We start from the raw sequence: 27,587 nt of genomic DNA on the forward strand, positions 1-27,587 counted from the left end.
GTTGCAGCAAAGTTTTCAGGATACAGCTCATACTAAGGTTAATACTTATTTTCTACACAGCGTGTAAACCCAAAAGTCTCTTTCTCTCTCTCTCTACATAATAATTATATATGTGTATGTGTGTGTGTAGGGGTGTCGATTTACGTGTTCCACGTGCATGCAGATGTAAAAAATGAAGTTCCAAAGATAACAAAAAAGTTCGGACGCCGAGGATCAATTAGTTATACCTTCGATTCTCGAGATTCGAGTCTCGACTTCGTGGGAACATTTAAACCAAGTTTCCCCCTACTAACAAATCGAACAGATAAAATCGATTAAACTATCCCGGAAAGTCTTCATAGATCGTCTCGACACTGGCCAGCAGAATCGCAGATACAAAGATGTGCTACAAGGTAAAGCGTGCTTCAGCCACAGAAAAGGCACAAACTCCACACAGAGTCACGGACTCTCTGTCAGTAAACTGCAAAAGGCAGAAACTCGACGCACAGACTCACTGTCCAGTGTCAGTATTTACAGGGTATATCTTAGCAAACAACCAATACGACGGATGATTTACCTCCCGGGACTTTGAGAACAGCTCAATTAAGAATATTGCTGAAATTATGCTGCTACCAAATTACCAATGCACATTACGCGGCAGAGCTGTCAGTCATACATGCCCAAATTAACATGCCTTTCCGGGAAGAATTCAATGGTAAGAATTATAATGTTCTTTTTAATTCGTGTTAGGCAACGGTATGTACTTCAGACAGTATGACAAACCAGTATAGAGCCCAGGACATTAACATGCCCTTGCTGGGTAAGGGTTACCCTCTGGTTAGTCGCCTGGAAGGGTAGCCCTATCATAACTCAAATACGTAAGAAGCGCAGAGCGACATTGAGTGCTAATTGCCTTATGACCTTCCTTCACAAGGTCCGCATTCGTCAGAAGTCCTCAAAGGCATCGCCTTTACGAGGTATTGTCATGACATTCCGTCAAAAATGGCATGGCTGAGTACCAGATCCTGTAACATCTTTTGCAAGTCTTGACTGCGAAGTTCAGATGCAGTAGGAATCTGCAGAGACAATCAATTCAGCAACAGCGATTATTGGCAATCAAAACCGTTTACGAGCTGAAGCAGTAAATAAAACCTGAAAGCACGTTGTTAGTCAGTTATTACATGAGACAATCGACCGACTTCGACCTGATACAGGATGATCCGAAGCTCTAGTACAGCTAGGAAGACAGATGAAGTTCACCTTAGCATGGATGCAATGGTAATTCATATCGTTACTCATCGAGAGCGTTACGTTCAGCAATTCCATGTCTTGTTCTTGCATAATCTGCAAGATTCCTGACCAAACACCATTCTTTTTAGGTGTGTTTAGCGTAATAAACGCATCCTTGCCACAAAATCGCACTGCAACGTCTGCAGCTGATAAGTATTGTTCTTTCACTTCGTCGCTAAGATCAATCGGCATCCGCCTCGATGTGCTGCTAGACTCGCCGCCAATAGAAACACCGAGATCCAGGTCGAGCTGGTCGCCTGTCGAACCCAGCATTTCTGCTTTCTGACGCCCTAGGTCTTCCACTTTCTTCCGAAGCAAATGAATATAATCCATCGCCTCTGTCAAGACTGTGCACCTGTCCGTCTGATGCGCAACGGCACGATCAGAACGAGAGTTCATTCTCGCATTTGTGCACATTCGTGTATGCCACAAGATACAAACGATAGTAAAATAACCTCACAAAAGTAGCTTGAGAAGTAGGGTAAGATGGAGATATACGTCATGCACAGAAGTGCAGGGATGGTAGAGATGGGTTGCGAGAACGAATATAACAGTTTAGAAATGGTGATTTCGCAACGCCGATACCTCCGAATTAGGTTATATGTGTAGAAAACTCAATTCGCCATGGTGACCAGATCTCACAAGAGTTGTTTACCTTAGGCTTGGCTTCGGGCAACAGAGAGTGCAGCGTCGAATACAAATGGGTCATTCCCTTCCGTCTTTGCCTCTCCGAAAATATGTGAATTTCCCTGCGTGTAAGCGAGTCTTTCTGGATCGGTTTATCCTGGAGCTCGTGCAAGTTGCTGCTCCGCTTGCAAATCCGTGGTTGATCAGATTCCACGCTGGCTGACTTTGAGCTTCGGCTGCTGCTGGGCGATCTAGGGCAAGGAGGGGGTTTAATCTGCAAATCCGTGGACGATGCCGACCTGTTGAGCAACTTTCTCAGCAGCTCGTCCTTATGATCTTGAGAGTTGGTGAGCTTGACAACGGGGCGCGAGAAGGACTGCATCGGAGGAGGAACTGCCTCGCTGGTGCTAGCTGCAGCCTGGCTGGGCATGGAGTTGAGGGCGGCTGCGACCTCGGAGAGTCTCAATGCGGCGGAACCAAAGCCGTTCTGGGCAGGGCTATTCGCGCTGTCATTTGAGGTGGGTTTCCTGCGTTCGAGCGAGTCTTCCGAAGGCCACCAGTCACGAAGCTTGCCCATGCTGGGCAAGGAAGCTGCAACTGGGGTGCAATGCAAAAAGATGGCTGCGAAGCACGTTCTGATGCCTAAGCTATACCTTAAGGAAAGCCTGCTGAGGGATCGGGAGCTTGAGCATGCTCTGTAGGAGCCGGGAAGTTGGGATAAATGGAATGCAGCCTGGAGGTGTAGCCACAAAACACACGAGATGAAGTCCACGATATAGGGTAAAGATGAGATCGTGGCAAACGCAGAAAGCACGTTGGGAGGGGCAAAGCAATATTGTGAGGGAAGGAAGGGAGGGGAGAAGCTCGCTCGATCTAGAAGGATTGATAGGAAGCGAGGCTCAGAGGGTGAGGTAAGAAGCTCGCTCGATCCAGAAGGATTGATAGGAAGCGAGGGTCAGAGGGTGAGGTGAGAAGCTCGCTCGATGCAGAAGTATTGATAGGAAAAGAGGATAAGAGGGAGGTGCAGGATCATCATGATGCGAGGAATTGGAGGGCAAGGCAATCGGGAGTGGAAGGGGATCAGGAGAGGCACGTTGGGGAGGGAGGGAGATGGAGATGGGGTAAGCGTGGAAGGGGGGGGGGGGATGAGCTGAGGAGCACGTTAAAAGGAGGGAGAAGGCAAGCTTGAAAAGCTTGGGGGGGGAGATTGGAGGTTGGATGAGGAGGAGGAGGAGAAGGGAGCTTGCAAAAGAGGTGATGCTTTGTTGTGATGCAGGAGAGAGAGAGACAACAAGACAACGGCATCAAGCAGACGAAGGTGATCTATCTATCTATAAGAGAAAGAAGGTTGTAGACAGCGAAGACAAGATTTCCCTATGCCTCGCAAGTTCCAACTATACGTGAACATCTCATCCCTAGGAGACTATCGGCAGTTGATCTTATGGTTATATTATTTTTGGGCTTCCCAGGCGGCTGCCCCTACCCACACGAGGTGCCGCTCACGCGCCCAAGGAGGCCACCCTCACAAGGAGCTCGTCGCATTTACGCGGCTCGCCCTCGTGTGCCCCCTTTATGTGAACGTGTCCCGTTCACGAAACTTACGTGCCTCCCTTATATTATTTCCTTTTATCTATCCCCAACACATTGTTTGCTATTACCCTTCCCCATTAATTTTCTTTACCACCGTCCTCCACCTCTACTCTACAACAACAACAAACACCCACCCTTGCGTGTATTTTTGCATTTGGGGTTTCACCTTAACACATGTAAGTCTCCACTTGCGTTAAGTTCAAGCGGTTTTTTGGCCTGCCCTCTGTGCGTAGCCTTAGCAATCCTTCTCATTTTGTAAAGGGGAAATCTAGAATTTTTAGGATTAATTTGCTTCTAACATAAGTGTGATGCTTTGATTGGCTGCCGTCAAGTGGGAGTTAAGTGCACTAATGGCTTTGAGACACGTTTGGCAGTGAGCATTCAAGACTCGGGGCCCCTCGTTTTTATTATCATTCCCTCTGTCTCTCCCATGACTACCTCCTTTGTTTTACATTTTGGGCAGACCTTATGAATGACAAAAGTCATTCATTTCTTTCACTTGTTTATTAAAACATGTAAGTAACCACTTGAGTTCACATGAAGGGGTTTTCTCATCCAAAATCATAAGGTAAATTTATAGAAATACTTTTACATACAGGGTTTTTTTTAAAACCCTATAAGTTAGAGAAAGGGGTCATTTTATTAAAATAAAGGGTTTTCAAAATCCAAATAGATTTATAGAAACACATTTACAGCAAGTGTTTTTAATTGTTAATTTCAAAAATCACCCATTAGTTTATATAAAAGAGGGGTCAATTTATTCAGGGCAAATTTACAAGTAACCTGGGTTTTTTAACTAGCCCTTGAATGAACATTATGAATAGGGTTTCTTAGTAGTGCAACCCCCCAGATTTTGTACGTGCATTGGTTAAAATTGAGAAAAACCCGCTCAAATTTCTTAAAGTTCCTATCTTTAGAATACCGCTTAAGATTTTGAGTAATTTGGTTTAAAATCCAAAAAATGTGTATGTTTTAAGATGTAAAAATTGGCTAACTTGGATGCTCTTAGTAAAATCTAGAAAATGTGAATGTCTCAAGATGAAAAATTCGACTGACTTGGGAGCGTCTTTATTTTGATTGGTTGACAAAAAAGTTACCCGCTATTATTGGCCCCCATCCCCTCCATTCCTAAGGGCTTATTACATTATAGTAGTTTTGTGGAAAATGAAAAATTTCATGCCAACATGGCATGTGGTCCCCACAATTTCCCCCCCAAGAAAAAAACCATTGGAGGGTTGAAATCCACATTTTCATAAAACTTTACGATATTTAACATGGGAATAAGTTTCTCCCATTTCCCACCATGTCAATAGGTCCCCACCATGAGAAAAAATGAAAAATCGAATTAATTAGTTTGGCCCACTTCAAGTCCATTGTTCAATTAAGATAAGCTATGATGTGCTGAAATCAATTAACGTAAGGGAAAACCCCCTAGTCAAAACCTCTCTTCTAGATGCTTCGAGACTTGCATTGTCCCTACCCGTTGGTGAAAACATCTCCTCGAGCTCTCTTTCCTCTTTCACTCTCTTCGTCCTCTCTTCACTCTTGGGCTCTCTTCTCTCTTTCTTGAGCTACACTCTCTTCCTTGCGTTGTGTCACCCCTGTCTCCCTCTCTACATTTTGCCTCTCTCTCCCTCATCAACCCTCTCCCCCTCTCTTGATTCCTCCTTGCTCTTCCCTCTTTTTGGCACTGTGTCCCTATGCTCTCTCCTACTATGGACTACTCCTTGCATGTTGAACGCTGACCTCATCGAACGATCAACTCCTAACTTGTTGCTGCTACAAGGGAGACCATAAGAGAAGGGTGGCCCTAAGCATAGGGAAGGGAGAGGGAGTCTAATGCAGCAAGAGAGGGCAAGGGGATTGGTGCAATGGAGATGTAATGGTAGGAATTAGAGCACTTCAGAGGCAAAGAGCAGGCAGGAGGATGGTGGAGAGTACATGTAGGTAGTAAAGGGAGAGAGCGAGCGTAAGGAGGGAGGGAGAGAGCATAGGGAGAGGCAAGGGAGCATAATGGGGGGTGAGCGAGAGACATAAGGAGGGAGGGAGCACTCATAGGGAGGGAGGGAGGGAGAGGGGGGAACAATTAGGTTAGGTTAATTGGTTAATTTAGGATAGGGGCAATTATCTTAGGTTAATTAAGGTAAGAGGGGGAGGTTAATTAATTAAATAGGGGAGGTGAAGTATGAGAGGTGAACCACAACGAGGAGGGTAGAGATTTAGTGATAGGAATTTTATGCAGGGAATGGAGCAATTGCAATAGATTCGAGTTGTAGATACTTAGTAGAATAGAAGTTAGGAATTTTAGAAGCCTGAGGAGCCATTATATTAGGGATTTAATATATTTCCCAACCTCATTCCTCCCTTTGCTCCCTTCCCATCATGCTGCTCACATGATAGTCACTCCGCTCTAGGCTCCCTTAAGCTCGCAAGCAACATCATTAAGTGTCTCTCTCTTTTTACCTATATATATACATACATTAGTATGTAAATTTCACAGATATCTCATTTCATCGGGTATTTTTTTTCAATTACGAATGACTTGAAATTCTCCATGTCAAAAGAAAATCGAGAGATAGAGAAACTTTCATAAGAAATACTTATATACGATGTTTTTTTTGTATGATAGGACAAAACTTGTCATTGGAAAAAGCACCCTCATTTCCAATTTTAGGTATGATGTACGTACATACAAATTTAGGCGCTATATACATACATTAATATTACACTAATTTATATCTTAAGTATGTATCTATGTATATAGCTCCCCTTGCTTCTACTAAGTATTCATGAGTAAAAGATGGCCCACAATCTTCAAAATTCTATCCCCCTCCTTTGTTGAACCCATAGTTGTTTGAAGGGACCTAATGTCATGTCAAGGTGGTTTTCACTATGTCTAATACATGCATCGATGCTCGGGGGGGTCACTCATCATATGTAACCCTATCACGTGAGTTCAACAGAAGGATTTTTTTTATTTCTTAAATTTACAGAATTAAATATACATAAGGGACTATTTAAAATAGTTTTGGAAAAAATTTACAGATTTGTATAGAAAAGGGGTACATTTTATTCATGAAATTTTTTACGGATAAGGGACTTTAAATATAGGCCTTGAATGCACGTGATATAGAGGGTTTATACATAGTGACCCCCCCGAGCATCGATGGCTATATTGTCACATAACCAACCTCTACATTATCCTCTCCTATAAGTTTAAATTTCCCTCAAGTCGAATTCTTAATATGATGTATTAATCACTTGAAAAATTGGGAGGACTGTGAATGCATCCACTTCATGCAACTTTCCATGATTGCTTTCTATGTGACCATGGGTGTTTCGTATAGCTTATTATTATTTCTTAAACAAGAATTCTATTGTGTCTTTGTTTACGTTATGTAGACTGTAGTGCCATTGCTAGTAGCATTATTTGCTAGTTAAAGATATCTCATGATTCACTGAGAATAATTTGCAAGTACCATAAATAATGTATATTTAAACCTTGAAATGTCCCTAAGGTTCTCTAGCCTCTCATGCAAATATTTAGTGTATTAAGAAGCTAGAACTATGGAGCTCAAGATTCTAAAAAATTCACCATTTTTGCTGAAGGGATAAAATTCATATAAAAATTTGTTACCACATCACCAAATTTTATGAGTACAGATAATCTCTTGTTTAAGCAACTGAATGTATTCATACTAATAAAAAAGGTGACTTTTTATTTATTATTTTTACTTTATGTAAAAATTTGGGAAAAAAACTATTATTCATTCATATAATTTTTATTCATTTGAATATTCTATTTGTAGAATTTTTTAAAATGGAGAAATTATTTAAATCATAAATTCGTGCATTTTTCTCAATTATTGTTTTTTCTAAAATTTGAGTGATTTAATCACCATTGGGGTTTCTCTTTTGATTCTAGTAGGGCTTGTAGCCCCTAGGCCTCCGTCAATAGTAGGGTTTGCCTCCATCACTAGGGACACATCACACCTACTATGCTCACTAGGGAATTCGGCCAAGGGTTTGATTAGGTCCACATCAAACCTAGTATGCCTAATAGGCAATTGTGCCAAGGTTGAATTAGGTCCACGGTGAACCACATCAAATGGGGCCCAACAAACAAGCTCCCCCTCAGGGTCTTGACATGAGGCTCCAATTAATTGCAAGGAAATAGCAATGATCCCCCACAATTAGTGAGGCAAACAAATCCCTCTACACAAATCACTGCACTCATGCTCATCCCATTTAAGAATTATACCTTACAATGATGTTGCCACATAATTGTTTAAGCTAACCCTATAAACAAGGATCACATCTTACTCATGGTCTACAAAGGTCCTCTAAAGTCCAAATCAAGGAAGAAGAATAAGACTATTCATTTAAAGGGACCTATCCTCTAGTTCAGTTCACTCAATTTCAATTGAGGAAGATGCATTGGACTACTTATTGAAGGGATGTATGCTTTGGTTCAGTTGAGGTTCATAGCTGGAGTAATAATAAGACACTCCCCGATCCCCTCCTAAGGAGGATATTGTTTCTTACTTGTCCTAGACCTATAGACAAGCTAACTAATCCTCCCTATCATTCAACATCCTCCTCATAGAGCACCTTTCCTTGTTCCCTCTACTATTAGACAAACATGACCTTCACATTGATGACTTGTGAGTATGAAATATGTCACGTTCATGAGACATGCAATTTGAATCGATGAATTGTGTCTTGCAATAAGAAATTGCAATAAGAAAAGGACACTCAAAAGTAATTTTGCAAATGCACATTTCTCAACATTTACAATCCCATCTTATATCTCTTTAAACCAAAAAATAAATCTTGAAAGGATAATAAAAATTTCAAAAGTAATCGGCTTGTGAGAACAAAACTGTCAAATTTGGTTCGAATATGTAGGCTCAGAGGAGTACAATTTAAGATGAGCACTCATGAAGCATCTACAAATTTGATAGATATGAAACCATACAATTCATAACCAAGAAATAACATCATGCCATGTAGATGGAATCCCTCATGTAATGTATACATGCATGCCTAATAAAACACTTGTTTAATGATAGACCAAATGGAACTTTTATGAATACAATTTATTGTTGTGTTTATAATATGACAACCTAATTGGTGGAAGATGATGATAGTAAGAGGATAAGATTATGTGGACTTCGCGCTTTGGATTCTTAGTCTTTCTTTATAGGAACTTCCAGCTTGCATCATAAATAGTGGATATGTGCACTTTTCAAATTCTTAAGATACAATATTTGGTGGTTTTGCTATTAATTGTTTCTCTTCCAACATTTCAAACTTCATTTTAATGTTTTCAAGACATGGTTTTCCAATAAATTAGATGGGGGAAAGGGAAATAGAAGCGGGGATGGGGGAAAGAACTAGATTCTTCTTGCTAGTTAGTTTCAATGTTCTTGTTTCTCATATGTGAGACACTACTACACACGAATCCTATTGCAATGCTTAAGTACTGACATTTAGTGTGCACGGGATGCTAATCATCGGTATTGGAAGCGGGGCTCATTAAGGGTTGGTATATAGTGACTTTAGTAAAACGTCGCTATATAGTGACTTTAGTAAAAGGTTGCTATATAGTGACTTTTATCAGATTGGTAATGGTCGTTATATAGTGACACTGAGATAGTTTTTTATAGCGACGTTTTATACAGAGTTTTTTTTCCATACCGACCTTAAAAGATAGTTTTTTCCAATGACAATTTTTTTTAAATTTTCATACATGTTTGATCTTTTGAGAGAATAAAAGTACGAGCATGTACATCAAGCCTTTGAAGCTCATATATTCATGTCCAAGTTTGAGATGAAAAAAATTAATGAAGAGCATTAACATCAACGGTTTCATCCTGAGCCAAGTCTAACATGCCAAACAAGCCTATATCTAACTCTATACCAAGTTGATCTCCTATATCATCATCGTACTCTAGCATTGTACGTTCATTTAAGAGTACTTAATCATCTTCTTCAATAAAGTGTAGTGATTCTTGATAATCATCATCTTCTTCCTCAATATCGTGATCTCCATCTTCCTCCCATACGATGTCATTATGCGCATCTTCCTCTTGGCTCATATTGTGATCTTCATCTTCTTCGCTAGATTCATCTGGATCAATTGGATCCGGCATTGGTAGTGGCATCTCCATATCCACATCTCTATCTTCAAAAATTTGCTTACTTCATGGTGCAACTTGGATCACGTACCACCATCTTGGATCAAAACGATGCAGATGAAAAACCACCTATATTGAAGATGGGTGCCAAATTAATGCCATCAATTATATATATGAAATTATGCTTAAGTACATGTATCAATGGATCTTTAAAAATGAAAGCTTCGATTAATTAAATCATTAGTATGCACCTGCTCACATCGCTCGAGAAGAACAAAAGTATCACTTTCATCGGTCCAAAGTTTGGTGGAGTCTATTGCAAAGAAACCACTACTATCTTTTCTCACTATCACATGGGGATTGTTGTAAATAGTTCTAAACCATTTTACATCAAGAATGAAAATACTAAATTGTCTGAAATTAACTTCATACATTTTGCATATGGTTCCACAATAATCCAACTGTGAGGAGAGAAGATTGGTATCCGAAGTACTTGCTCGGCTATCTTGTGTGAAGTTAGCCATGACTCCACAATCATATGTGACTCTCTTTGAATCGATGTGTTCCATGCAAAAATGTTGTCCATATGACCATAATGCACTGTACTTTTTGTATTGTAAAAGAGAATCATTAAAGCAATGAAGATGCGTCTATTTTATAGCGTATATTGCCACAAATAATTACTTAATTACGTCAAGAGGTAAGAAACTTACATGCATCATACATCCAGATGATAACTCTCACTCATGCTCGTTTATTGTCTCTCCATCACATTCAGCTTTACATAGAGCCAATTGTAGCCAATCAAGTGACATGTGAGTGGGGAGAAGAGCCAGATCCCATGGATATGGCTGCGATCGCCTGTACATTACTCTGAATCTCATCCTTGCATTTATTCTTTCTGCTTTTGCCGCTTCATATCTCTCAATCCACTTCTGCATCTCCTTGCTGTTGAGGATACAAAACTTATTGAATTTCTCCATTTGCTCTTCGCTCATCTTTCTTTCAATCCCTTTTCCTTGGGAAACCTCGCCAACGATGTGATTATCATCCTTGTTATGCCAAGCTTGCGGCATATCGGGATCCGTGGATGTAAGAAACTCCGTGATATATACCAATGACTCTTGCACAAGCCATCCCTTTGCCATGCTTGCGTCTGGTCTTGTTCTTTGTCTTACAAATCCCTTCAAAGTTTTCATAAATCGCTCGAGAAAAAACATCCACTGACTATGAATGGTACTTGCAATGGCCACCTCATCAACTATGTGCCTCCTATGTGCACAAGCAAGTGCACTTGAGTTGTCATAATGCTTGAGGGAAAGTGCTTCTCAAGCAAGCATACGGCTTCGATGGATTCCTCCCTATCCTTCTCGATGCTCGATATGGAGATCTCTTTCTGAGATATCCACCTATTTCATGCCCATGTAAGATATATTCAAAATGAGTCTACAGATTATTCATCTTAAATTGAAGAAAATGCAATCCATACAATTTGATAGTAAGCATACCTCATAATACCACTGATCTTGAATATAGCATCTCTAACATCTTCTTGTAAGCACCCTTTTACTGTAATTGGGAGGATGAACTATCAAAGCAATAAAGAAGTCATGTCAACAATATAACATAATCATAATTACGCTAACACATCACAATTATCGGTACACTAATCCTACAGCTTAGAATACATGTAAGACCTTGTGCCAATCATGGGACTTGAGCCCACTAAGCTTATTGTCCTTTGAAAATGCTCCTTTCAAGCAACGGATGTACCTTGTGGGTGTTTGAAAAGAGGCAATGTTTGCCTTGACCACTGCATCCTCTCTCGTAGAGAGTATCCATGTTGCTTTCAGGAGGATAACTTTTCTTGAAGCATGCACTTGGGGCCACAAATGAGACATCCTATTCATAGCATGCAAGTCTTCTCGCACTCCTCTCAAGTCTTTGGAACCAACCAAGTGTGCCCAAATAGAAGCCCCCACATTCTTGAAGATATGCATGGAATCTAAGAGATGATTGACTTGTAACTGACCCCAATAAGGAGGCTCGTGAAAGATCGATAGCCTCTTCATACCAGGAGGAGGTTCCTCTCCATTCACCCTCCAAGCCTAAATCCAATCACTTGCCTTCAAATATGATGGTGGTGGATCAAGTTGACCTCCACGCATGAGATGGTCCAATGGAAGACCTGTATCGAGCATGACCTTCATAAACATTTTTCCTCATATGTTTGGAGTATCATGCAAGCAATTTCAAACCCGGTCCACAAACAGGACAAGCATGGTACCCACTTGTAACAAGTCTTGCACGCGTGCATGAATGTATTAGTATAAGACATGCGTGCGAAAGAGAGTCATAAAAGCATAATCCTATATTATACATGTAAAGACACAACCATGTACATGCGCACTCTCCATATCTAGGGTAGTCATGCATGGTCCACATCAAGATACTCCTGACCAAAGTATCATTGGTATGTTTAGGAGCTCTGGAAATATCAAAGACCCGCACTCCTCTCCATAAGATCTGTAACTCCTCTATCAAAGGTGCCATGTACACATCCATATTTTTGGCCTTGTAGTTCCTTGACACAAGTAGTGCAAGCATGAGGTGTCCCTTCTTTATTGTTAGCCATGATGGGATATTGTAATTCATCAAGACTATGGGCCATGTCGACCAAGATGTCGAGCCTCTAACCCGAAAGGATTCACTCCATCCATGGCGAGCCCAAGATGTAAGTTGCATGGCTCCCTCGCAAAGTCTAGCCACTAATTGTCTATGTGCTTCCACGTTGCACAATCTACAAGAATCCTCAATGTGTCATTAGTGGACCGATGAGATGCATGCCATGTCATCAACTCTGCTATGGATTTGCATCGGAACATGTGTTGTATTCTTGCAATGATGGGAAAGTGTCTGAAGACCTTTGCCGGTATCTGCTCACCCTGCAAGTCATCTCTATATTGTTGTTCCCCACTTGGAAAACTAGCCAAATCTCCATGCTCACAATGAAAGAGAATACAATCATTACAGCAAGCATGGATGGTATCATAATCCATACCCACCATTGTTAGCATCTTCTTCGCTTCATCTCTTAATGCGGTGGTATTTGGTGCAGGCAACATCTTCTGGAGCAACCTATCACAATTTAAACATACATAGGCTTTGAATAATAATGATTCGGTACACTAATCCTAGAGCTTAGAATCCCTGTAAGATATTGAGCAAGCTTAGAATCTTACAACATACATAAAGTGGGGATACAAAGGCTTTGACTAATGATGATTCTCAAACATACATGATGATTCTCAAAACAAACAATATCCAAATAATGAGTCAAATTAATGCAGAAGCTAACCTCATCAAGGCCGAGACACTTGTATCCGACCACCCATACTTTGCTTGCAAATTCAAGATTGAGAGACAAGCACGTAGTTTAGACATCCTAGCACCCTTGTACAACTGTGTTGATTGCAACTCTCGCATTTTGACCTCAGACTCTGAAATCACGTGTACATGTGATGTAGTGCCCCTAAAAATAGAATCCATCATGTCCACCATACCCTCATCATCATCCGGGAGACTATAGTCTTGCTCAAAGTGTGAAGGTATATGCGCACCCTCGTCACCCTCCTCATCCTGTTTCAAGATTTCATGTAAATATAAGATCTTGTCTCAAGGTTTCGTGTCATAATGGTATCCAATATTAACCACGAACTCAAATAGCATTGACTTACCGATAATCCATCACCACGTGCAACACCAATGATGGGTATTGGTTCGGGCTCCTCCCCATACATCTGCAAGTGGCGCATGATAATACGACGCTGATGTTGTACTTCTCACTTGCAATGAGTGTAATGATAATATAGCCTCTCTATAAGCCACTCTGTGCACTCGGGCATTGGCGCATAATCTGACGAGCTTCCACTCGTCCCTTTCATCTGCACACTTCCAAAATCACAACATGAGTTGCAAGGAAATCTATTAAGATCCAAAAAATAGCCACCCATGAGCTTCTTTTCTCTCTTCTAACAATAATTGCCCTGAACCGTCGCTATATAGCAACTTTTTGCTCTGTTCTGTCGCTATATAGCGACGTTTTGCCCTATTTCATCGCTATATACCGATGCTTTTTGGATATAAATGTCACTATATAGTGATTGACTAGCGTCGCTATATAGTGACACTGGGGGCTTAAACTTGAAACCCCATGCCGCGCTGCTTTCTTTAGCATCTCTATTGCAGAAAAAGCAAAAATCTCTTCTCCCACCTTATATTAGATGACCTCTCCTCTCTAGTCTCCACTCCTCACCACTACTCAGCCCCTCTCCTACCACTTATGCTCCCTCTTCAGCCTTCTCCGTCTAATTTGCTTGTAGTTTTTCAAGAAGGTGAGTCCCTTTAAGCAATGTAGGTTCATTTTTTGTGAGATTTCATTTTGTGAGTGTGGAAGCATGTTTCTCCTTGTATTGCTAAGGCTATGTGCTAGTTTTCATGCTTGATTTTCAAGGGTTAAAGACAAAAAACGAGATTTTGTGAAAGAAAGAAGACTCACCTCTTCTCTTTTTGGTATTTCTCTTCCTCCTCTTTCTCCTTGTTTGTAGGCTTATGCTTTCTCCTTGTTTGTAGGCTTATGCTTGTCTCCTCAATCCAATTCCTTTGAGAAGTTGCTTCTCTAAACTCCTCCTTTCTCTAACTAGTTATTTGAAAAATGGTATGTTTCCTCTCTTTTGTAGGGCCAGCCCACAAAACACCAAGCGGGACTATTCCAGGTAAGAAAGTCCTTCCTCTTTTTTCCTTTTGTTATTTTTGTTATTTGCATTGGCCTGCAGCTAGTGCTAGCACCTTAAGTGCTAGTTGCAATGATGGGTGTAGGAACCCTCTCTTCCCCTCTCTTTCCCTATTCCCTGTTCTTTCCCTCTCTCCCTCTCTTCCTCTCTTCCTTCTCTTCTTTTTCCCTCTTCTTTATCCCCTCCTTCAATCTCTTTTTCCCCTCTTCCTCCTTTCCTTCTCTTCTTTTTCCCCTCTTTCAATCTCTTTTTCCCTCTTCCTTCTCTTATGTTTATGCTCTTTTTCCCTCTTCTTTTTTCCCTCTTTCATCCCCTCTTTCAATCTCTTTTCCTCTCTCTTTCCCCCTCTCTTTCCCCTCTCTTTTTCTTTCCTTTTCTCTTATGCTTATGCTCTCTTTCCCTCTTCCTTATCTTATGCTTATGCTTATGCTTTCTCTCTTTTTCTTTTATGATCATATGCTTATGCATAAGAATAAGCATATCCTTTCCTCCCTTTTCTCTTATGCTTATGCTCTTTTTCCCTCTTCCTTCTCTTATGCTTATGCATGAGTATATGTCTCCTTCTCCTCTTTTCCTCTCTCTTTCTCCCCCTCTTTTAATCTCATTTCATAAGCATATGTATTTGCCTATGCTTTGTTAGATATCAATGCTCCACTCTCGTGTAACTACGCGTGTAACTACGCGGGAACCAGCTAACTCTACTTGTAAGCCCCCCATATGAGGAGAAGGCATTTGAGTAGCTCAGTTATCTGGTAGGTCCTGGTTTGGACACCAGATGGGGGCCATGTGTGGCCTGATGGCTGGATAGCTTCAGATAGAGTTGGCACACCACCAACTAGGCTACATGCAAGTGCAGGAAGGCATTCCTTGACTGACCGCACTGAGGGTAGACGGAGCATTTCCTGGGGCAGCCCACTCTCGGGTTGCGGCTCGGTTGCGGGGCCCATTTGGAGCCTCAGATGATCCTGGATGGCTATGGGCTGAACGGTCAGCGTAGGTTAGTTGATATGTTTTGCGCATCGGTTCTATCGTATGGTCAATGGCCTATTTTGGGACTGACCCCTAGTCGACCGTTTTGGGTGGACTGGGTCGGCCACCGAATTGAGCCTAACCGACTATGACTAGTGGCTATATAAGAGCAAGCCCGTGAAGCCCATTTCATCACTGGCTACATCAACCTTGATTCCTTAGCATTCAGCCTCCGTCTTCTACTGTTTCCAGCATGCCATCGAAGCTTCTTTCACAGGAGCGCACGGCTGGGAGGCAGTGCCATCTATTGTATCAATTCTACAGTAATCAAATTTTTGATTCTCCATACTATCTTGTTTTCTCTCTTGTGTATGAGATCCTGTTATCTATTGAGCACAGACGTTGTATTATTTTCTTACATGGCATTAGAGCCTAGACTCTAGTAGCAAGAAGATTTGGTAGTGTGTCTTTGTTTGCGAGCAGATTGTGAGAGATGGCCCAGCCCGCAAGACTGTGAATCCCACCGTTGGACGAAGGCAGAAAGTTGGACGGCTCTAACTATCCTCTCTAGAAGTTCAAGATGAAGACCATCCTAAGCACATATGAGCTTTGAGACACTGCTACTGGGGTGGACGTGAGACTAGTTCTGAGACCGAATCCAGCCAATGCAGGACAACAGATAGTACCAACTGCAGATGAGATTCTCGCATGGACAAGAAGAAATGCAGATGCGCTGTTTTCTATTGTCCTCAGTGTTAGTGATTCTATCATGGCGTCAATTCAACATGTCACCACAGCGGAGGAGGCATGGATGATCTTGAAAAATTAGTACGAGACCACGAATCAGACGCGGATTCAGAATCTGGAGACTTAACTCGCGAACGAAAAATTGTCCGAGTCTAACGCGACAGAGAAGTTCATCACCAGGGTAAAGAATCTGTGCGATCAGATGACTGCAATTGGCATCACCATCACCAGCGAGAATCTAGCATGAAGGTGCATATAGATTCTCCCACCAAAGTACGACGGTCTTATTACGGTGCTGAATACGCAGAACAGAAATGCGCCCCTCAACTTTGAGGATTTCAACGCGATGCTTTTGGAGGAGGAGATGCATCAAAAGACGAGGACTGGAGAAGATTGGGCTTTCTGGACCGGATACCGGATCAAAGAAAGGTAAGGGTAAGGACTCTGGTAACCCATCTTCTGATGATAAAAAGAGAAAGAAGAAGATCAAGTGCTTCTATTGTAACAAGGCAGGGCACAAGCAGAATTAGTGCCGCAAGAAGATTGTAGATGAGAAGAACAGAGTGAAGAAAGAGAGTCCAGCAACACTGCGCAGGCAGTACCCATAGAGCTGTTCGTCGCAATTGAGGAGATTCGCACGGAGGTAGTTCATGTACCTACAGATGAACCTTGGATCATTGACATTGGTGCATCGCGCCACATGACCAATCAAAAGGATTGATATACCTCTCTACAACCGGTAGGGAATGACATCATGGTAGCAGTAGGCAATGATGCAAAATGTCCAGCAAAAGGAAAAGGTATGATTGCTCTCAAGTCAAATGGAGTTGTAAAACAGTTGTCCAATGTTCTTTATGTGCCAAATATCAAGAGGAACTTGTTGTCCATTTCTACGATCACGGATCGGGACCTCAAAGTTCAATTCGATAAGAATGGTGCGCAGATCCTGGATCTTCAAGGAAAGGTCGTTGGTAAAGGTACGCGGCACAACAACATTTATGAACTCTTAGCTTTCAGTGCTCAAGCGGATGTGAAGAATACTAAGTTGTGGCATGAGATGTTTGGTCATCTAAACCTTAGTTCTTTGAAGGAGATGCATAAAAGTGGAATGATTGTAGACCTACCAGAAATTTCAGATGTGCCCGATGTATGTGAAGCTTGCATGATGGGCAAGCAGCATCGACAGCCCTTTCCTAAAGAGGCTAGCAGAGCAAAGGCTCCTCTAGAGCTTGTTCACACGAACCTCTACGGAAAGATGGAGACAGAAGCTTTGGGTGGTTCCTTCTACTTCATGACACTGATCGATGACTACAGTAGAAGGATATGGATATACTTCTTGAAGACGAAAGATGAGGCTTTCAGTAGGTTCAAGGAATGGCATGTAATGGTCGAGAAAGAATCGGGGAGGAAGGTGAAGAAGCTGAGATCAGACAGAGGTGGAGAGTTCACATCGACTGAATTCAAAAGTTACTGCAAAAGTCACGGAATCAAGAGGCAGAAACCCTCACCAAATACATCACAGCAAAATGGAGTAGCAGAACGCAAGATGCGCGTCATCTGCAAAATGGGCCGAAGTATGATGAAAGGGAAATATTTGCCAAAGACTTTCTGGGCTGAAGCATGTAACACTGTAGTTTACATCCTCAATCGTAGCTACATGAAGGCTGTGAACGGGATGACTCCACTGCAAGCCTTTTTTTTGGTAAGAAACCTTCAACTGCACATTTCAGAGTTTTTGGATATGACTGTTTTGTGCATGTCCCTAATGCTACCACGGCCAAATGGGAACCAAAGAGCCGAAAGTGTATTTTCTTGGGCTACAGTGAAGAGGCAAAGGGTTACCATCTCTATAACCCTGTTACCAAGAAGGTAATTGTGAGTCGCGATGTGGTCTTCTCAGAACAACTGCATCAATTGGAGGAGGATGAATCCTTCCCAGACAACCAGGACCAGGATATCCATCCAGTACCACCACCAACAGAAGACCGAACTCCCCCAACAGTGCTTGGGAGAATTCAAGACAAAGAAGATGAAGAAGAGCCTACAGAACCACAATGGCAATGGCCATTTCCGAAGTGGGTAAAGCAGCTTTTGGATGGCAGAGAACCTCCAACAATTGAGGAGGGACCATCTGAACACCACTGGTCCAAGAGATTAGAGGAGCAAAGAAGGATGCAGGAATGCTTGGTCAACTATGCTTTGATGATAGAAGTGATCCGTGCTGATGAACCCAAGTTTCTTGAAGAGGCACAAGGCGATGATAGGTGGATGGAGGCTATGCAGTCGGAGTATGGCTCCATAATGAAGAACAACACTTGGGACCTTGTGGATCGACCACCAAAGCACAAGGTAATCGGAACCAAGTGGGTGTACAAGATCAAGTACAAGTCCCCGACGGCACGTTGGATAAGTACAAGGCTCGGCTTGTGGCAAAAGGATTTGCATAGGTACATGGCTTTGATCATCAAGATACTTTTGCTCCCACAGCTTGACTAACCACAATTCATAGTGTTTTGGCTTTAGCTGCCCAGGGAAGTTGGCCTGTGTTTCAGATGATGTGAAATCCGCCTTTCTGAATGGAGATCTCAAGGAGGAGGTATACATGGAACAACCACCAGGTTTTGAGATCCCTGGTTCAGAAGGTAAAGTCTGCAAACTAAAGAAGGCACTTTACGAGCTGAAACAGGCCCCACGAGCATGGTACCAACGAATCGATGCCTACTTTCTACAAAATGGGTTCAAGAGAAGCCCATCTAATGCGAATTTGTATATCTTCAGAGAAGGAGGCAGGTGTATGATCATGGTCCTTTATGTGGACGACCTTGTCATAACAGGGAACCATGAAGAGAAGATCTCGCAGATGAAGCATTTGCTAGGAAGAGAAATTGAAATGACAGACCTCGGACTAAGATGCATTTCTATTTGGGGATTGAAGTTTGGCAGGAGCCGAAACAGCAGATGTTCATTTCACAGCTGAAATATGCTGGAGAGATACTGAAAGCATTTGGCATGGCTGAGTGCAAAACAGTTGGTACCCCTATGGAAGTTAACGCGAAGATCTCAAACGAGGATTCATCACCACTGGTGGACGAAGCGAAGCTTGATCTACCTGTGCAACACACGGTCAGACATCAACTTTGCGACTAGTGTACTAAGTAGGTTTTCCAATAAGCTTCGGGAGAACCATTGGAGGGCAAGGATGCGGGTGTTGAAATACATCAAAGGCACACTTGATTATGGTATCACCTATACCAAGGGCAACATCTTGACCAGATTCTATGACTCGGATTGGGCAGGAGACATGGACAGCAAGGTACTGTTTCTCACTTGGATCTGGAGTTGTGTCATGGGTCAACAAGAAGCAACCCACAGTTGCTCTTTCTTCTACCAAGGCCGAGTACAAATCTGCATGCTTTGCTTCTTGCGAGGCAGTGTGGTTGAGGAGGATTTTAGGAGACATGGGTGTAGTGCAGTGCAGAACAAGCCTACACAGTTATCATGTGACAATCAGAGTTACATGGTGACTGCAAAGAACTCGGTGTTCCACGCTCGCACAAAACACATTGAGATTCAATATCACTTTATACGCGAGCTGATCATGGATGGAGACGTTGACATGGTGTACTGTCCGACTACAGAGAATGCTGTGGACATCTTCACGAAGGCTCTTGGAAGAGACCTGCTAGAGAGGCATCTTCATCGACTTGGCATTGGGCCGAAAAAGTAAGTTCACTTGCGGGTGGACATTGAGGGGGGGTGTTAGATATCAATGCTCCACTCTTGTGTAACTACGCGGAAACCAGCTAACTCTACTTGTAAGCCCCCCATATGAGGAGAAGGCATCTGAGTAGCTCGGTTATCCGGTAGGTCCTGGTTTGGACATGAGATGGGGGCCATGTGTGGCCTGATGGCTGGACAGCTTCAGATAGAGTTGGCACACTACCAACTAGGCTACATGCAAGTGCGAGAAGGCATCCCTTGACTGACCGCACTGAGGGTAGACAGAGCATTTCCCCAGGCAGCCCACTCTTGTGTTGCGGGGCCCGTTTGGAGCCTCAGATGATCTCGAATGGCAGTGGGTCGAACAGAGACCATAGGTTAGTTGCTCTGTTTTGCGCACCGATTCTATCGTATGGTCGGTGGCCTATTTTGGGACCAACCCCCAGTCGATCATTTTGGGTGGACTAGGTCAGCCACCCAATTGAGCCTAACTGAATATGACTTGTGGCTATGTAAGAGCAAGCCCGTGAAGCCCATTTCATCATTAGCTATAGCAAACTTGATTCCTTAGCATTCAGCCTCCATCTTCTACTGTTTCTAGCATGCCATCGAAGCTTCTTTCACAGAAGCGCATGGCTGGGAGGCAGCGCCATCTATTGTATCAATTCTATAGTAATCAATTTTTTGATTCTCCATACTATCTTGTTTTCTCTCTTGCGTACGAGATCTTGTTATCTGTTGAGCACAGACGTTGTATTATTTTCTTACATGCTTAAGCTTTCTCTCTTTTTCTTTTATGCTCATATGCTCATGCATAAGAATAAGCATATCCTTTCCTTCCTTTTTGCTTATGCTTATGCTCGCTTTCCCTCTTCCTTCTCTTATGCTTATGCTTATGCATGAGCATATGTCTCCTTCTCCTCTTTTCCTCTCTCTTTCTCCCCCTCTTTCCCCTCTTTCGATCTCTTTTCATAAGCATATATATTTGCCTATGCTTAAGCTTTATCTCTTTTTCTTTTATGCTCATATGCTCATGCATAAGCATAAGCATATGCTTTCTTTCCGTATCTCTTATGCTTATGCTCTTTTTCCCTCTTCCTTCTCTTATGATTATGCTTATGCATGAGCATATGTCTCCTTCTCGTATGCCTATGCCTATGCGTATGCCTATGCATGTCCTTCTCCTTCTCCTTCTCCTCTCTTTTTCTCTTCTTTTCATAAGCATATGCCTATGCCTATGCTTATGCCTATGCATATCCTTCTCCTTTCTTTCTCTTCTTTTTTCCTTTCTTTTTCTCTTCTTTTCATAAGCATATTCCTATGCCTATGCATGTCCTTCTCCTTCTCCTTCTCTTCTTTTTTCCTCTCTTTTTCTCTTCTTTTCATAAGCATATGCCTATGCCTATACTTATGCTTATGCATGAGCATATGCTCATATGCTTATGCATAAGCATAATCATATGCTTTCTCAATGTATTCGCTTGTTTTTTGTTTTTTATTTTCGTGTTTGTGTCTACATTAGACATGGGATCACGTCGCACATCTGACGAGTACGAAAACCCTCATAGGAGGAGACATCATGATCTCTATTCTCCAGAGGACTTTGATTCCCCTCAGGTGACACCTCAGGGGCCTACCCTTGCAACTACCCTTGGCCCGACTCCTCTTGAACGTAGCACTGCGACTACCCCTCGGGGAACTCCTTTGCTAGCAGCCCATGGCTTTGTCAAGAGTCTCGACGAGTTTGTGGCACACATGAATGATGAGGAGGCAATGAGATTCTTCTCTTGCTATCCTAGAGGACCTCACCAATTCCCTCTCCTACACCGACAGCTGGACCTACTGCTCAGCCATCCCCTCATGCCCCTTCGACTGAGGGGTCATCACCTGGGCGTGCCCATCATAAGGGAAGGAAGAGTAGGAGGAGTCGATTATGTTGTGTTGACTCAGGAGATGTAGACGAGTCAGCACACTCACATCCCTACATGTTTCCACTTGGTCCCGAGACCCAGTACCAGTCAGGTCCCTTGCCCTCTCCTACTCCCACTGCTACTCCTCACTCCGGAAGCACTCGCACAAACACCAGTTGCTCTTACTCTACCACTACCATGAGTCCTCCTTACCCAGTCAATGACCTGTCCTATTAAATCACAACTGCTGGGGGAGATAATAGAAGATAAAAAGGGCAAAGAAGTGATGGCCACCATGAGGCGGTTGATGAGCCACCACTTCAAGAGCGGCATTGCTACTAATTAGTGGTATCAAGATGACCAAAAGAAGCATGCAGTCATTGATGAATTAAAAGAAAAATACCCTAACCCCCCAAATTGGGAGTTCAATGAGAATTATATGCGAGAGCGCATGGGTTTGGTCTTGAAGCATCGTAGATCAACCTTGCGTACTTCCATTGCAAAGGGGAGGGCTAAACCGAGTTCGGCAGACAAAGCTTTGAAGAAGCAGAATAGGGACCATCCCGAAATGTTCGAGGGTAAGAGAAGGGCTGTGAGGAGATGGCTAGATGCCATAGGTACTTCGCACTTTGGTGCAGGTGGACGGTTGGCATTCGAGGGGGGTTTGAGGCAACCGTGGTAAGTGTACTTCTTCTCATTTAATGTATTGTTCTATTTGTTTTACTACATATTACATGCAGTTTATCTAACTCTCATAAATTGGGTCCACAACAAGCTATGATGGGTTGCCTTCCTATAGATGGAGAGACGCGATGTGCATTTTTTGTAGGAACAAAGCCATGGTTTATTAAGCAAGAGGCAATGGGAGCGACGGTTGATTGGGCTGAGGTTGCTGCTCGCACGCTATAAGTCTACTCCTACTTGTAATCTCACTTTTTAAATTGTTTTATTCTTTAAGTTCCAATCTAATTTCTAATTAATATGGTTTCACTCTTAGAGTCAAAGCTCGAGTGTCCCATCACCGAAGGCCTACAACACTAACACAACTCTAGCCCTCCAAACACAACTACATCAACACCCACACTTGCGGCAGAGACACCCTTTGCAACTCTCGCCAATCTGCACGCAGCTATGCTCCAGCCAAATGCCTTTGACTCCAATGCTTGCTAAATCCACATACAACTCTGCTATAACCACTACCTTCGACAATCCTCTACCTCGATTCCCCCCCTTGAAATTCAAGAAATCCCTTTGATTCCTCCATGCAATAACATGACCGGATGCCATCGTGGCAATGATGGGGATATTGACCTCGATGCGGAGGCTAACAATTTCTTTAATCATAGAAATAATAACAATCAAGGCAAATGCCCTGTGGGAAAACTGGAACTTCCAAAGTATAATGGTAGGGGAGATCAAGCCCGATTCCTCTAGCATTTTGATGCCGCATGCCAAGCGGGTAAAGATCAATCCAATGAAATCAAGGTCGCCTGGTTTCCCATGGCCTTAACCCCACTGAAGCATTTGAATGGTACCTAGACCTCCTAGTGGAAGAGCGAGCCACAAGGGATGTGCTTCAAACAGAATTCAAAAGGCGCTTTCAAATAGAGAGACTACAAGATGATCTTGCTCTCCAACTAAGCAAGATCGAACAAGGCCATCGAGAAGATGTACGCATGTATCTGGGCAAGATGAAAAGATTAATCGCCAAATGTGACCCAATGTGGACTAAATAAGAAATATTCATCATTCAAGGATTGCTCCTTTGAAAAAGTCTCCTTTTCTTTTCTGTAAGAAACCCTAATTAGATCTCCTTGCCATATGCCACCATGAACCTCCCCTGTTAGTCTGCTATCCTCTCTGCACACCCTATTGTCTGCACAGTCTAACACTCTACACCTACCATTTGAATAGGCAACTATTAGTCGTCAATAATTAGCATATCTGTCTTTAGTTAGCCTTGTAGGAGAGTAGACACTACCCATATTGGGTTAGACCCTCTCATGGCTACCTTCTTGAATGTGGATAAGTTCAATGGTAGACGCTTTCACACATGGTAGATGAAAGTTAAGTTTGCATTGATGAGGGAAAACCTCTGGGGGCTTGTCAAACCTACTTCAACTTCTTCTTCAACAGCCTCTAATGCTGGAGAATCCTCAGCTCCTACATGCCCGTGGCACGAGATCCTGCTAGAGAGGAGAAAGCCTATGGCATCATTGCTCTTGCCTTAGGAGATGACTATATTCATCACATTTCTGATTTGGAGTCTCCTTCTGAAGCTTGGTAGAAGCTTGATATTATTTTTGGTGCTAGCTCTCACATCTCAAAATTGTCACTTAAGATTGCTTTCTTTGAATTGAAGATGGCTAGTGGCACTCCTTTGGCTGCCCATGTCAATCACATGCGGAGTCTCATGACTCAACTTGCTTCTATCAACTCTCCAATCACTACAGATGATGCAATGGCAGTGTTGCTCAAAAGTATGCTTGACGATTATGATCATGTTGTTACCACTTTGAAAAATCTTCCCAATCCTACTCTTAAAGGTCTTATTACTGCTCTTCAAGAAGAAGAAAGGCACATGGAACTCCGGAGAGGCAATGACAGCCTATGCCATAAAAACTCAAAAGGGCAAGTTTTCACCTTGCAGACATTGTGGGAAGACTAATTACCTCTCAAAAGATTGCTTCAAGATCAATCCTTTCAAACATTGTGGCAAAAACAATCACCATGAAAAGTATTGTAAAGCCAAAAAGGAAGCAACTACAAAGCTAGAAACTACCAATTTACTTTCAGTTGATGTGCCTCCACAAGATGAGGCCTCCTATGAAGACTATGCTTTTTAAGCACTTTGTCATTTTTTTAAATCATCACTTGGTCCAATTTTGAGGTTCTCTGCCTGGAGTAGTACTCCAAAAAGAATATCATATGTTATGTCTTTTGTAAATCACCTCTGGTTACCATATGATGTAGACCATGTGATATGTGTTTTGACTATCCCATTTCTGTGAACCTCACACCCTTGGGAACCCTTGCTAGCATGACATCCTAGCCATAGATTTATCTTTGACCACCATGAGATGGCATGAGAAACTATGAGACTAGATGTATCCTTGACACTACAAGAGGCAACCCCTTGAGGGGGGGTATGTTGGGATAAGTATGATCAAGGGCTTGCTCTATGGTGCATGTGTGCATCTAGGGGAGACACATGTGTGTTTGTGTGTGTTGTAAAGGCACATCAAATGCTATGATGTGTCTAGTGTGTGACCTAAGTGATGATGTAAGCCAAAGGCCCCCACATGGGAGTTTCCTTTGATTTAGGCCAGTCCCACTGATGTAGGGACTGATTCCCACTGATGTAGGGGCTGATTGCCACTTATGTAGGGAAGGTATTACCTTCTCCCCCTTTCTATAAGAGAGATTACTCTCTCTCACAATCCACAATAGAGAACTACATCTTTGTTTCATTGTGCTCTCACACCTCTTTCAAGATGCATCTATTCTATCCTATGGGATTCTATAGTAACACCCCCCCGCTCCCCTTGTTCTTTAATTTTCTTGTTTTGTTTAATCTTTCTTTGCTTGGTTAATTTAATTTTTTCTTCTTTAAGACTAACCCCCTCTAATTAATCTACTCCTAACCCCCTTTAATTAAACTACTCCTACCCCCGTTGTTTTGTTTGTAATCCCCATTAATTACACTCCCTAAACCTATCTACTATCAAACTGCCCGCTAACTCCCCAACAACCTAGCTCTCTATCCCCCGACCCTCTATTTCCCGACCCTTCCTCGACCCCTGGCCTATAAAAGATATCCTACTCCTGCTCTAGCTCATCACTAGCCATCACTAGCCACGATGCGTACGCCTTACCTTTACCTTGCTTGCTCGTCTTTTCCTCCCACCTGCTACGCTACCTGCCCGTGCAAAAATATCTCAGCTCCATCGCTCTAAAACCCTTTTTGTACCTCCAAGTCTTACAAAGCCTCATGTAAATAGTACAAGCCCGCCTTGCAATGTTGTTCATGCTCCTTACAAGATCTCCCTTGCCGTGCGACCGATCACCCCGCGTTTTCATAACTCCTACAGTTAGTCTCGACTCCAGTGTTATGGCTATGCGACGACAAAGCCTTTGGTAGAATAACTCCTAGCACAAAGCTCGATTCTCGTGACCTGTGGATTCTCAGGTTTTGGTTTTTTCCCCCCATTTTTCTCACTCTTGTTTTTTTGTAATTTTTTGTATTGGCCCCCTCTTCTCTCTCCTTTTTCTTCCCCTCTCTATTTGTCTATAAATCCCTTACATTCCTCCTCAAAATACTACTCTTTCCCCCCCTCCCCCTTTTTTTTCTAAAAAATTGTTTTTTGCTATACCCTTAATTCTCTAAAGTTTTCCTATTTAATCTCTTTAGCTAAAAATAAAAATACTTCAACTTATCTTTTCTTTCTATCTTTTCTAAACTTACTGCTGCTAAGTTATTCACCATCTCTTATTTCCCTAAATTCTTCCTACTTCTTTTTTCCTAGTCTTAAAACTACTCTAAGGATATTTTAATTTTTTATTTTTATTAACATTTACCTTGAAGGTTTTTTTTATGCTCATTTATTCAGAAAGTTAATCCCTTCTTAAGGATTTCTTTCAATTTATACCTTTACCTAGTACTCCTTCCCACACCCTTCTCTCTCTCTCTCTCTCTCTCTCTCTCTCTCTCTCTCTCTCTCTCTCTCTCTCACACACACACACACACACTTACGCCGGTGCATACATGATTTGGGTTGGCAAGCTTATCTTTGCTAGACCACGATGCTTTTTCCTCATGATGTACATCTGATAGAGAATTGATTCCAAGAGCATGGGTATACATCGCCAATAAGTTATATTGTTTAAAACAAATTTTATGGACCATATTGGACTTGCATTTGCAACTATATAGACTAAAGACAAACCTATGATTGGACCTTGTCAAACATTGTTTTCAAACTATTGGTCACCTATAATAACTTGTGATAAAGGTCAAACTCATATAGCATGAAATGTTTATAATAAACACTAACAACAACAGATGGAGCCTCATGGTACGTATGCTATTTCTTGAAAACATAATGGCTATGAGAATACTCATTGGGATACATAATTTTCATCTAAAAAATTGCATGAGATGTTGAGAGATATGGTGCCATGAGCACATAGATTAAAAGGCTAAGGTATGTGCTAAGGAAAGAATTAAAGTAGCCACCCTAGGATGTGGACTACATGATGTGGAGATGTGGATTGAGGATATCCACAAGGAGAGATGTGGATGACAGGATCCCACATTGTTGACTATTCAAAGGGCACTCTCTTTATAAGAGGCCTATCATGTATTGTTGAATACACATTGCAATAGATCTAGATTTGCTATCTCCCTCTCATGTCTTATTTAGTGTGCTTTGAGCCTCCTTAGTTCTTCTATTGATCTTGTGTGCACTAGGCTTAGTGGCGATCGTATATTGGACCTTTCTCATGGTATCAGAGCTTAGGTGCTCCACAAGCCTAGGTAGATTAGTGAGTGTTTTCTTTCCCATGCTTTGTGTATAGAGAAATAAAATTTGGCACACCCATAGTACCTTTAGGGAGAGTTCTTATGTGTGAAACTATGTCCATGGAAGACGTTTCAAGATTGATGCTGCTGTGAAGAAGGTGCTGTTGCAAAAGGTGTTTTTTTTACAAAGATGTTTCTCTACAAATGAAGACTTGTAGGTCTACGCGCAAGCTCTGAATAGCCTCCTTCAATTGCCTCTTACCAAGGGAACTCTCCATCAAAGGCTCCAAAAGTCATACGC

At 42.2% G+C, this 27,587-nt stretch overlaps 1 protein-coding gene across 1 annotated transcript; it reads right to left on the minus strand.

Annotated features, from left to right (window-relative positions):
* Window positions 1-242: 242 nt before the first annotated feature.
* Window positions 243-3,232, minus strand: LOC147890605 (transcription factor FAMA-like). The gene is made up of 3 exons (XM_087391023.1): window positions 1,925-3,232; window positions 1,240-1,632; window positions 243-1,055 (listed from the first exon to the last, which is right to left on the minus strand). Exons 1-3 carry the CDS (start codon window positions 2,471-2,473, stop codon window positions 963-965), a joined length of 1,035 nt encoding a protein of 344 aa, XP_087247149.1. The 5' UTR covers window positions 2,474-3,232; the 3' UTR covers window positions 243-962.
* Between the last annotated feature and the right edge of the window lie 24,355 nt (window positions 3,233-27,587).

Source organism: Dipteris shenzhenensis, chromosome 19, assembly GCF_047967505.1.
Source record: "Dipteris shenzhenensis isolate YYH24624 ecotype China chromosome 19, Dip_SZ_1.0, whole genome shotgun sequence".
In the NCBI taxonomy this organism is placed as follows: domain Eukaryota; kingdom Viridiplantae; phylum Streptophyta; class Polypodiopsida; order Gleicheniales; family Dipteridaceae; genus Dipteris; species Dipteris shenzhenensis.